At 52.5% G+C, this 12,048-nt stretch overlaps 1 protein-coding gene across 1 annotated transcript in view; it reads right to left on the reverse strand.

Annotated features, from left to right (window-relative positions):
* The window catches only part of MPP2 (membrane palmitoylated protein 2), a 28,503-nt gene continuing 16,455 nt past the window's right edge, over positions 1-12,048 (reverse strand). Inside the window, exons 3-12 of the mRNA XM_007955205.2 lie at positions 6,169-6,321; positions 5,855-6,004; positions 5,254-5,481; positions 4,203-4,334; positions 4,006-4,111; positions 3,846-3,914; positions 3,471-3,632; positions 1,894-2,096; positions 1,397-1,525; positions 1-177 (exon numbers count right to left, since the gene is read on the reverse strand). Of these exons, the coding sequence (XP_007953396.1) occupies positions 1-177; positions 1,397-1,525; positions 1,894-2,096; positions 3,471-3,632; positions 3,846-3,914; positions 4,006-4,111; positions 4,203-4,334; positions 5,254-5,481; positions 5,855-6,004; positions 6,169-6,321 (1,509 nt within the window). The remainder of the gene's footprint in view (positions 178-1,396; positions 1,526-1,893; positions 2,097-3,470; positions 3,633-3,845; positions 3,915-4,005; positions 4,112-4,202; positions 4,335-5,253; positions 5,482-5,854; positions 6,005-6,168; positions 6,322-12,048) is intronic.

Below are 12,048 nucleotides of genomic sequence, written 5' to 3' on the forward strand. Positions count from 1 at the left end.
TCAGTACACCCAGCTGACAGGCACCCACTGGGGCTCCATGCGCAGCCTCTCCATGGCTGCCTCGAGCTCACGGAAGGTCCTCTCAAGGTTGCTGTTGACCAGGCTGAGGTCAAAGTAGTGCCCGTAGCCCCTCTGGATGCGGCTGCTCTCCTCCACAGTCCGTCTCAGGTCTGCCTCCTGCCCCAGGACAAGGGGACCTCTGGTCAGTGCCCCCAACTCACCCCCATTACCAGCTCCCTCCCCAAAGCCCCTGGGTAGGATAGGCAGGAGCCCCTCTCTGCAGTCCCAAGGCACCTCTCCTGCAACCAATGACCAAAGAATGGAAGAAAGAAGGAAAAACCCTTCCAAGCACGGCCCTGAACGTTCACAACCCCTGTCATCATTGCGGCCTGGGTAGCACCGGTTAGGAACAATGCCTCCCTCCTCATTTATAAGGAAGAAAACTGAGATACAAAGGAGTCACACAGCCAGCCAGTAGCTGGATGGGGTTGGAGGTCTGCCAACTCCAAAAGCCAGTGCTCCCTCTATAGTCTGACTAAGGCCCCTGACCTACCAGAGCCACCCCACAAGTGCCAGGGGCAACTCACCCCAGACCCAGACGCAGCTGGCCAGGCAGCTGAGTAAAATAAGCTGGACCAGCTGCTTCTCATAGGCCCCAATCTTCTGAGTTTGTTGCCAGGGCGGAGATGCCCAGAGCGGGGCTCAAGCAAGGATCCAAAGCTCCCTAGGCCCCAGCAAGAGGGGAGGCCTGGATAGCCAGCAGAGGAACCCTGCGCTCAGGCCTCTGTAAGTCCTGATGTTGTTGTTATATGCCATCAAGTCAGCCCCGACCCATAGCGGCCCGACCAGGCAGTATCACTACGGAAGTATTGCCCAGTCTTCCTTCCAAGGAGTGGCTGGTGGGTTTGAACCGCCAGCCGTCTGGTTAGCAGTCAAGTGCCTTAGGCACTATGCCACCAGAGCTCCTGCAGCTCCTGGGAAAGCCTGCAGCAAGGCCCAAACTCCCGGGTGACCTGGAGTCCGGCAACACAGACGCTTAAAACCGCTCCTTCTAGCTCTGCGCCCTCCCTGATGCTAACTCGCCCCTCCAGCCAGCCTTTCTGCCTCTGGCTTCCTCCCTCCCTTCAGCTTTTCCCCAGCTGTAAGCAGCCTCGAGTCTGAATCTGCCTCACTCCACCTCTGCCCCTTAGACCTCCCACTGACCTTCTGAGTCCCTGACTCCCTGTGACACTCTGGCTAGTTTACATCCTCTCTCAGACCTCCCTAATAAGTTGTGCAGGCAACATGACCCTCTCCCCTTCCCCAACACCCCCTCCTTCTCTTCATCAACTGGAGCCTCCTCCTACCACATCAGGCTGCCACCAACTCCTCCCACCACACCTCAGATCACCCTCACCGTGAGCTGCTTGGTGGACACCCCACTTTCCAGCGCAGCCCTGTTCATGGCCCTCAGGGTCTCAAAGTCGGGGGCTTCAATGAACACCACGTAAGGGACAAACTCAGCTGTTCTCAGCACCTTCACTGCCTGCAGGAGAAGGGGTGGAGGTTCAGGGAGTATATCCCATGTACATCCTGGGAATTGGAAGAGGGCTCTCTGGGGGGCATGGAGAGGAGGCAGCTGGGAATGGATGAGGGAGGAATACGTTGGGGTCTGGGACATAAGTCCTGGGATGGATAGGAGAGGAGCAGCTTGGAAGTGCACTAAAGGAGAACAGAGGAGCAAGTGGGGAGCTGAAAGGCTGAGAGAGACTCCAGGGGAGTCTGGGCCCCTAGCAGTAGTTGAAGAGGGGATACTTGGAGGACAAGTGCCTGAAGTGGATGGGACAGGGGTGGGGCAGCAAAGAGCCAGGAGAGGATGTTGGGCAGGCTGGGAAGGCATGGGCTGGGCAGTACCTGAGGGTTGACATCCAGCACGCACACCTTGCCAGTTGCAACCACACCCCGGATGGAGTCGATACGGGTGCCGTACAGGTTCCCCTCATACTCGCCATGTTCCAGGTAGCGCCCTGCACGGATGTCGGCCTCCATCTCAGCACGGGACACAAAGCTGTAACCCTGGCCTTCCCTCTCTGAGTCCTTGGGGCGCCGGGATGTATCTAAGAGGAAGAGGGACCCAAGTGGGTACAGGCAGGCCACACGGCCTCAGACACACACACACGTGTGCATGCATATATGTGTCATTCAGCCATGGTAGCATGTCTGCCCTCTACCTTCCTAAAACTGCTACCTTTGCCCTTACCACTGGCACATATGGAGTCATGGGAGTTGACATTGGGAGGGAGTGCATAGTGGAAGGATCCTCAGAGATCATCTGATCCAACCCAGTGTTCACAGATGGGTGCTGAGGCTCAGAGAGGGCAGTCAGCAGCCCAAAGCCACACAGCAAGGCCAAGCCTATTTGGGGCCAGCACTCAGGCCTCATGTTTCAGAACTCAGAGCTTCTGCTACACAGATGGCTGTCACTGAGAAGCCCTGTCTTCCACATGGCCACACACAGCTCATAATCCCATTTCACCTGAGCCCCCAGCTGGGCATACACTAGCTTTTAGCAAGTGAAACATGAGAGAAAGAAAGGAGAGGCCATCTCCGCCTCCTTGGCCACCCGTTTGCAGGACACCCGCCCTACTTCTCAAACCTGCAGTTCTCCCATCCACCCACAGAGGGCGCCAGCCATCTGAGGGACTTCCAAGCCAGGCAGCAAGCTCTCTGCCCTTTGACATCCTGGCTCTGTCCACTTCCACTCCTGCCTCTCATAAAACTTTCATCATTTCCTGGTGAATGATATTCCTTCCATCTGTGTTACTCTCCTGACTTTCAGATAGTAATACCAAACACAGGAGCGAGTGGGCACTTCCCTTATGTTAGTCACTCTTCTAAGACTTCACATGTATCAACTTATTTAATCCTTACATCTCCTGGAAGTTGGCAATATTTTGTAGATAAGAAAACTAAGGCACCTGTACCCACTGTCAGAGAGCTGATTCCGACTCATAGCGACTGCACAGGACAGAGTAGAACTGCCCCATAGGATTTCCAAAGCTGTCATCTTTATGGAAGCAGACTGCCTCATCTTTCTCCCGCACAGCAGCAGTGGGTTCAAAGCACTGACTTATCAGTTAGCAGCCAAGTGCTTAACCACTGCGCCACCAGAGCCCTTAAACTAAGGCACAGAAAGATTAAATAATTTGTCCAGCGTCACCCAGCTAATACATGGTGATGGCATTTGACTTCAGGCAGTCTGGCCCTCAAGCATGTCCTCCCAGTGTCCTCTCTCCCTCACACTCCAGACTCCTGCCCACCCTCTTTGGCCCTGCCCTTCAGAACCCTGTGAGGCCCTGCGCCAAGGCCTGGACCCACAGACTTCATACCCAGAGGTGCCACCTGAACCACAGAAGCCCATCAGTCGACCCAGCCCTGGCCCTCAGAGCAGCCCTACTTGGCCCCACCCAGTGGGCCCAGCTCCCACTCACAGGGCACTGTGGTGCCGTAGCGGTCAGGATCCCACATGATGAGCTTGTTCTTCAAGCTGCGCCGGCCCACACCCTGGGCCCCGATCAGCACCAGGGTTTTCCGGCGGAACGGGGGCATGCGGGCCACCTCCTCATATATGAGCAGCTCATGGCGGTCAAACTCTGGACACAGGAGGTGGCACTGGTCATCAGGGTGGTGGGCAGCAGCAGGGCTAGGCCAGGGGAGGAGGGCTAGGAGCAGGGAAGCAGGGAGGCTAGGCAGGGCTTAGGGACACAGTTGGCAGTATATCAAGGAGAGCATATTCACAGTGATGGGGGAGGGCAGGCCACGCTGTGTTTAGGAGGATGAGAGGAAGGGGCAAGGCTAACACCCACCTGCATTCTTGGTGGTCAGATACATCATTCGTTTTTTCTTCTTTCCTGAAAGGCTGCCACATAGGGTCCCTGGCCAAAGGGAGATAGGAAGGTGAGGTCAGGCAGGGCCACACCAGACTCCAGATTGGGGGTGAGGTGGGTGGTGGCAGGGACCTCATACCTGAGGTTGGCGTCAGCTCCAGGTCCCGCTTGACAAAAGCTTTCCGCTTCTCCTCCAGCAGCTGGCTGGGGATGAGCCCGGCACTGCCTCCCTCGACATGGCATGCCTGACACACACAGGGACAAAGCAAAGATCTCCAATTCCCTCACCTCCCCCCTCTCCACCCCTGGAGATATCACAGGCCACCAAAGGCTCACCTGCCACCAGTTGGCATCGTCTTGGTTGACAATCTGGAGCAAGTCCCCGGCGCTGAAACGCAGACCCGCCTCCTTGCAGGGGATGAGGCTGTCTCGGGCCGGATCATAGTCAAAGTGGCATTTCACAAACACCTGGGTACAGGGGATTGGCAACAGGTCAAGGGAAGGTGACAAGCAGAAGGCTGGAGAAGATGGTGACCTGTGCGGGGAGGGGGTCACACAGTCCACCTGCTACCCCTGCTCTCACAGAGAGGTAAGAAGGCTTGGCACTGTTCCTCTGGAAAAGTGATGCCTCCAGACCTGCCCAAACCACTTCTTTGCCAGCAGCCTCTCTTTGGGTCCAAAACAAAAGAACTCAGATAGAGGGATGGGGAATTTGTGTAGGCCTGGGTCCCTGGCCCCACCCACTGAGGAGGCCAGATCACCAGGCAAGTGACCAGACACGGGTACCAATGCTTGCCAGATCCCTACCACCAGTTCCCACTGCACTCAACTCATAGCAAATAGAAAGTAGATCACTCTCATCTTCTGTGGAGTGGCTGGTGGATTTGAACCACTGACCTGGTTAGCAGCCAGATGCCTTATCCACTATGCCACCAGAGCTACTTGGGGGAGGCTCTGGTGGATGTCTATAGAGCCAATAGAAGTGGACGGAGCCACTAGACCTCTGCAACCCACCAATCAGGATGAGGCAGATATGCAAGACACAGGATAACCTCACCCTCGGCAAACACCACTTTGCAAAGACAGTTAGTTGCACATGTTGCAGGAGCTCACTTGTATGCTCAGGTCCCCATGGCCATGGATGCCTGCACGTCCTTTGCACATGGATGCGTGCCCAGATGGCATGAGGGCACACATGAGCATGTGCACATGCACCACACACAGAGGCCTGTGTGTGCTTGTGTTCTGCCCTCCTGGCCTGCAGGTCTGACTCCCTATCTTGCCTTGGGCAGAAGGACCCCCACCATGATGTGATCCTGGTAGCTGGGTGTGACTCAGTCATCCCTTGAGCCTCATACTGGGTGGCAGGTGAGGTAGAAAGGCCTACCTGGCGGGGCAGGTGGGGCTCCTGATAGCTGGGCAGGATCTTGAGGATGACACTGCCACTGGCACTGCGCAGGAGCTCCTGCAGCGCACGGGGGTCGCTGCCCACCGGCTGCCCGTTCACCTCCTTAATGATGTCTCCCACGTGCAGCAGGCCTTGCTGAGCCACCATGCCCCCGTGCAGGATGCGGGCAATCACCAACTCACCGCCCTCCACACGGAATGTCACCCCCTGGGGTAGGGGGAGACGGGTATGATGCGGGTCTGCCACGTTTCTAGGAGTCTGAGACCCCCTCCTCCAGCTGCTCTGAGTTAGATTCTTCAAATGGGTCCCCTAACGACCCCATCCTACCACCACCACCTCCATCCTTCTGCCCAAATTTGACCCTTATAGGAAGCATTCATGGAGGGAAGGGAGGCAGAGTGGAGAGGGCCCTGACACATGGACACGCTCACGTGCACAGTGTGCAGTGTGTGGCCTCCTGGGTCCACATGGGCCCTTCCCTGGGCAAAGCTGAGCCTTTCTGTGTCTTCAGCCCTCTACCAACCAGCTTTGCCCCACTGGTTACTCCCACCGCATGCCCCCAAGCTACCAGCACCCTCACCAAATGCTCTCCAGCGGTCTTGCGGATGCCCACCATGCGAACGGCATCGGGGGGCACAGGCTGGTTGCTGAATGTGGGGTCCAGGCCAGGACTGGGGGGTGGTGTCTCATAGGTCTTTGAAGCCACTGAGTCGTGTGTCTCCAAGAGGGACTGGAGAGGTATTGGGAAGGGGGGCACAATGGGACAGTGTCCTGTGGTCTCTTCCTATCTCCACTCTCACCCCAGCTCTAACTTCCCACCAGTCCCTCCCCCGGAGTCCCTGTTGCAGCAGATGCCACAGCCCCACCACAGCCCCAGGGTGCACTCCCAGAAACCTGAAAGTGGGGCTCCTGGAGGATGCGGGCCAGCTCTGCGGCAGTGCTGCTCTGCTCCGCCAGCTGCGCCAGGTCCCGCAGGATCTCCTGCACCAGCTCCAAGTTATTGTCACGCACCGCCTCCAGCTTGGTCTCCTCCAGTCGTTCGTGGGCCTGGTGGTGGGAGTAGAACACATAAGGCCTTGTGCTCCCCCCATCATGGGCTCCAGGACACCAAACTATGTCCCTCCCACCCAGGTCTCAGGCATCTCACGCCTCGCCTGATCCCTTTACAGCTCCCAGCCCCAAATCCAGACCTCACACCCCACCCACAGCACTGCTGGCTGGCGCCATGTTTCAGACTTTTATTCATCCACCAAAAGACCACAGGCGTGCATGTGCCCCTAGCTTCTCTGTGCTTCCTGGAGAATAACAACTAGACCCAGTGTGTCGTTAAGTGCCACGAGTCTGTTCCAACCCACAGCGACCTATGTACAACAGAACAAATGCTGCCTGGTCCTGCATTGTGAGGATGGCACAGGACTTGGTGCAGGGAAGTGAGAATCCAAAGAACTTTTGCTACAGAGATCAAACAATCTTGGCCCCCAGGACCCTATAAGCATCTGAATTCAAGGCAGCTTCTTCCAACTGACATCATGGTTGAATGGGATCCAGGGTGAGGAAGCTATGGAGTAGGGTAAGTGGCCCAAGATCACAGGGACATGAACTTGGGTCTCCAGACCCCCAGTGCAGTGCTTTCTGCTGCCTCTCCACTGAGGGGTGGGACAAGAAACCAACACCCGGTGCCAGGAGAGGGCCGCACACCTACTTCCTGCTCTCCTAACTCTAGGATCCCATGACAAGGTGCTCTGGAAAGAGAAAAGGAAGCCTTTACCAGCAACCAGCCTAGCAGTGAGAGTTAGGTTATGTGAGTAAGGAAGAAAGGAGTTCCATCTCAGGAATATATAACCAAAAACCAGCTGACTCTGCTCTGTGCACGTCAGAGTAGACACATAAGGGTTTCACTGGCTGGTTCTTCAGAAGCAGCCAGGCCTTTCTTCCAAGGCACTATTGAGTAGATTTGAACCTTCAACCTTTCAGTGAGCAGGTAGGAGTGTTAACTGCTTGCACCACCCAGGGACCTACAAAGATTTTTTTCCCCTCTGAATCATTTGAGAGAGAGTTGCAGGCATAAGTCATTTCACCCCTAAGGACTTCAGCCTGTACGTCCTGAGAACAGTCTGTTCCATAAACCACACATCATGATTACACTCAAGAAATTTAACATCGATGTGTTGATACTATACTTCCTAGTAGTCCATGTTCAAATGTTCTGTTCTGCCAAAAGTATTCTTGACAGTTTAACTTTTCTGATCCAGGATCCAATCAAGGATCATGCATTGCATTTGGTTGTCACTTTTTTTTTGGTCTCCTTTTAGCTAGCATAGACCCCGGCAACTTTTGGTCATTCGGGACATTTTTTAAGAGTCCAGGCCAGTAGCTTCTAGAATGTCCCACAACTCGGACTTACCTGATTGCTTCCCCATGATTAGATTCAACTTAACTGCTTTGGTGAGAATTCTACACAGGTGATCTGCGTCTTTCCTACTGTATGCAGGGGTGCAGATCTGTGGGTGATACTCTGAAGCCGTGTCACTGTCTCGTTCCCCAACGCCCTTCCACCAGTGGATTTAGCACTGATTTATCATCGTTGCCTGAATCAGATGGTATATTAAGGACTGCAAAACAGGGATGGCTTAGCTCCATCATTCAGTCTACTCTGTTAGATGGCATTCTACTGCAGGACAAGCTTCCCTGTCTACCACTCTCTTTCTCTGTATCAGAGTTTAACTCAGTGTGTTCCATTATCATCACTATCTTCATTGTCCCAATTTATCCCAAATGTGTCCAGTGGGAGCCCCATTCAAGCCCTTGTCTTTTGATGTGTTCCATCTGTCCTTTAGCCTTTATGCTACAGGATTATTCCTAGAGAGGAAAATCCAGCCCAGTCCACAAGGGTAAGGGGAGGATGTTAACAGCTACCAACTTGACTCCATTCCTGTGGGTTCCTGAGCCGCTTTGTCGGAAGAACCAAGTTTTTGCAGCTAGATCTTTGATCAAAGTATTTTGTCTGCCTACTGTCTTTGTTTCTGGAAGAGGCTCATCTTGTACGTTAGCAATTACTCCAAGGAAACGTGGTTTTCTTTCAGTGGGGAATGGTCTCCACCATGACTCTGGGAAGTAGTCATCATAATCCTCACGTCTCAGGGGAAATAAGTGAAACTCAGAGAGGTTAACAGGCATATAAAAGTCACACAGCCAGCCAGTGACTCTTCTGACCCCAAGCCCTATGTTCTTTCTCCATTTCATGTGGATTAGTTCACACACTGTCCTCACATGCCTCCCAGTTGGCAATGTTCCCATGAGTACTTGCCTGCATTTCTGAGTATTATACGCCTTGAATTACTCACCTTGGTCCTTCATGCTGTTGGAACACCTGCTGGCAGATCCCTGCCAGCCCTCTTATTTGCCACTCAACTGCCAGGGCTGCCACCTGCTGTCTGCAGCCAATCCCCTGGCCTTGTGATCTGTCCACTAGACTCGACTTCCCTCCAGAACCAGGCCCTGCCCCTCCCTGGTCCCAGATTTACCCAGCCCAGCCCCTCTCACACTGTCTGCCACACCCCTAGAGAAAATAATCCAGCCCATCTCCACAAGGGTAAGGGGAGGACATTAACAGCTACCAACTCGACCCCATTCCTGTGGGTTCCCAGGCCACTCTGTCAGAAGAACCAAGTTCTTGAAGCTAGATCTTTGATCAAAGTACTCTGTCTGCCTACTGTGTTAGAAATTTAACCGTATAGATAAGCATTAAAATTGGTAAGAAGTAGGAAGTAGGTTCCATCTTTACTGAGTTCAGACAGGCCTGTCTGGAGACTCACTTTCTGATTTGTTTACAATCAGATGGAGGGAAGAAATCATTGGATCACCTTAGCCCATTAGCCTCTTAGGGGAGGTTTCAGAATGAAGTAGAGTTCACACTATCTTCTGTTACACTCTAGGCATCTGGAACCACACCAGGAATTTCTTGGGAGGAAGTTCTGGCCAACTTATCTCCAAAAACACTTCTGGAGAAAGGAGTTTACTTATAGCTTATACTAAACTAAGAAAACCAAACTCACTGCCATCGAGTTGAATCTGACTCATAGCGACCCCCACTGGGTTTCCAAGGCTGTAAATCTTTACAGAAATAGATCACCCTATCTTCCTTCTGCAAAGCAGCTGGTGGGTTTGAACGGCTGACCTTCTGGTTAGCAGCCAAATGCCTTATCCACTAGGCCACCAGAGCTCCTTACAGCTGATATAGTACATTGATAACCTCTCAGGCCTTACTTGAGGTCCCAGGACTGGGAAATTGTAGGGTCAGTAAGAGGAAGATACAGGAAGACAGACTTGAGCTCCATCAGAAGAACAAACTAGTTGGCAGTTCATTGCCATAGCCCCAGCACTGGTGTGGTACACAGCGAGCATGCAATGGATATTTGTTGAATAGATGAATGAAGGATGGATCGATGGATCGATGGATCAACAGGTGACTGAATGTAGGGCCATTCAGCTGGCAATCCCATTACTGGAGAAACGTCACATAGAAGTTACCGGAGAGGAATGCTATTGAGGGCCATTATGCTTTGAAAGGGGTTGGCCAGAGGACCTTCTACCCTGAGATTTGCCATTTCAAATGGATCTCCTTCTCTCTGTGGCTATCTCACCGGAGAAGCAGTAGTTAAAGTAGCCCAGAGCTGGCATGGTCTAATAAATCCAACTCTGAAATCAGCTTTGGAAGGCCACAAATATTAAGATTCAAAGGTTCACCTTGGAGAGAACAATCATGGGAGAAAGAAGGGCTGCTTATGCACAGGGAGACAGCTCAGGGGGCAGGAGTCCATGGAGGGATGGACACTGGGAAGAGGTAACTATGGGGAAGAAGTGTGAGGGGAGCTGTTGCATTGTGGTAAACTGTGACCAATGTCATGAGACAAAGTGTATGTGACCTGCTGTATGGAAAGTGAATTTGCTCTGTAAATTTTCACCCAGATCACAATAAAAAAAAAATTTAAAAAAAAGAACTGAAAAAAAAAAAAGATTCAAAGGTTCAATCTAATTCTACTGTTCTGACCTTTATACAGACTGAGGGTGACAATGTAGCAGACTCATATTTGGTAGTTTTTAAAGGCTTTTGTTAACAAATCATGGATTTTTTGACCCACAGACCACATGCCCTTGGATGCACATACATAGGCACTCACACACACATATGCACTCACACATATGCACACCCACACATACATGGACAAACATGTACACTTACACACACACTCTCCCACAAGTGTGATGGCTCCTGTGTTCTCTGTTATCCCAGTCCTGGCCTTTGCTGTAGGTATCTGGATACTAAAGGTGTCAGCATGAGAAGAATGTTATTTGTTCTATGTGTTGTATGACTTGATGTGAGCACCCCTGTGGGAATATGAGATCAGCAGTCAACTTCCCTATGGGGATTCCTGAGCAGTACCTTCTACCACTTGATTTAGAGGGCCTCACTCTGGTCCTCCTCCAGCTGCATCCATCCTCCATAGTGCCAAGAATCCATGGGACCAGAGACGTGACCTCCGTTCTAGGCCTTGCCCTGGATAGCCAAGACCCTGGGATTCTCCACCTAAATGGCCATGAGCTTGCTTCCACAGCCTCACGGGATTCCTCCCACACTTTTAACAGTGATAATGCTGCTAGCGTGCACTCCCTGTAACTTAGAGATAGTGAATGGGTGGCTGGCTCCCCCAGAAACTCTTATTCATTATGGTGGGAATGCAAAATGGTTCAGCCACTTTGGAAGATAGTCTGATGGTTTGTTACACAACTAAAGACAGGGTTACCATTCAATCCAGCAATGCACCCCTAGGTATTTATCCAAATGAGATGAAAACATATGTGCACGTAAAACCGGTACACAGATGTTTACAGCAGCTTTATTCCTGATTGCCAAAGACTGGAAGCAACCAAGATATCCTGCAATAGGGAAATGGATAAACAAACTGTGGTATATCGATACAATAGAGTATTATTCAGTGATAAAGAGAAATGAGCTATTAAGACAGGAAAAGAGACGGGAACCTTAAATGCATACTGCTAAGTGAAAGATTCTTGGCACTATGGAGGATGGATGCAGCTGGAGGAGGACCAGAGTGAGGCCCTCTAAATCAAGTGGTAGAAGGTACTGCTCAGTGAAAGTCAGCCCCAGGCTTACAGGTGAGGAGAGACAACGCAGGGACGCCAGAGTAGCAGGCCGGAAGGAAGAGCAGGGAAGGGGATAAAAGCCTTGAACCCGGACAGAAGAGCAGTCAGCCCCAGGCCTACAGGTGAGGAGAGACAACGCAGGGACGTCAGAGTAGCAGGCCGGAAGAGCAGGGAAGGGGATAAAAGCCTTGAACCCGGACAGAAGAGCAGTCAGCCCCAGGCCTACAGGTGAGGAGAGACAACGCAGGGACGCCAGAGTAGCAGGCCGGAAGAGCAGGGAAGGGGATAAAAGCCTTGAGCCCCAGGCTTACAGGTGAGGAGAGACAACGCAGGGATGCCAGAGTAGCAGGCCGGAAGAGCAGGAGAAAGGGGATAAAAGCCTTGAACCCGGACAGAAGAGCAGTCAACCCCAGAGTTACAGGTGAGGTGAGACAACTCAGAGACACCTGAAGAAGCAGGCCAGAAGAGCAGGAGAAAGGGGATTAAAAGCCAGGAAGCCAGACAGAGGAACAGTCAGCCAGGTGGGGGTGATATGAGAGGTCTCCAACAGCAGGACAAACTTGTCTGTCAGTTTGTCCTACTGTGGTGACATATAGACGTGAGTTTTGA

Source organism: Orycteropus afer, unplaced genomic scaffold (assembly GCF_000298275.1).
Source record: "Orycteropus afer afer isolate SDZICR_OR568_19922 unplaced genomic scaffold, OryAfe1.0 scaffold00495, whole genome shotgun sequence".
NCBI classification, from domain to species: Eukaryota; Metazoa; Chordata; class Mammalia; order Tubulidentata; family Orycteropodidae; genus Orycteropus; species Orycteropus afer.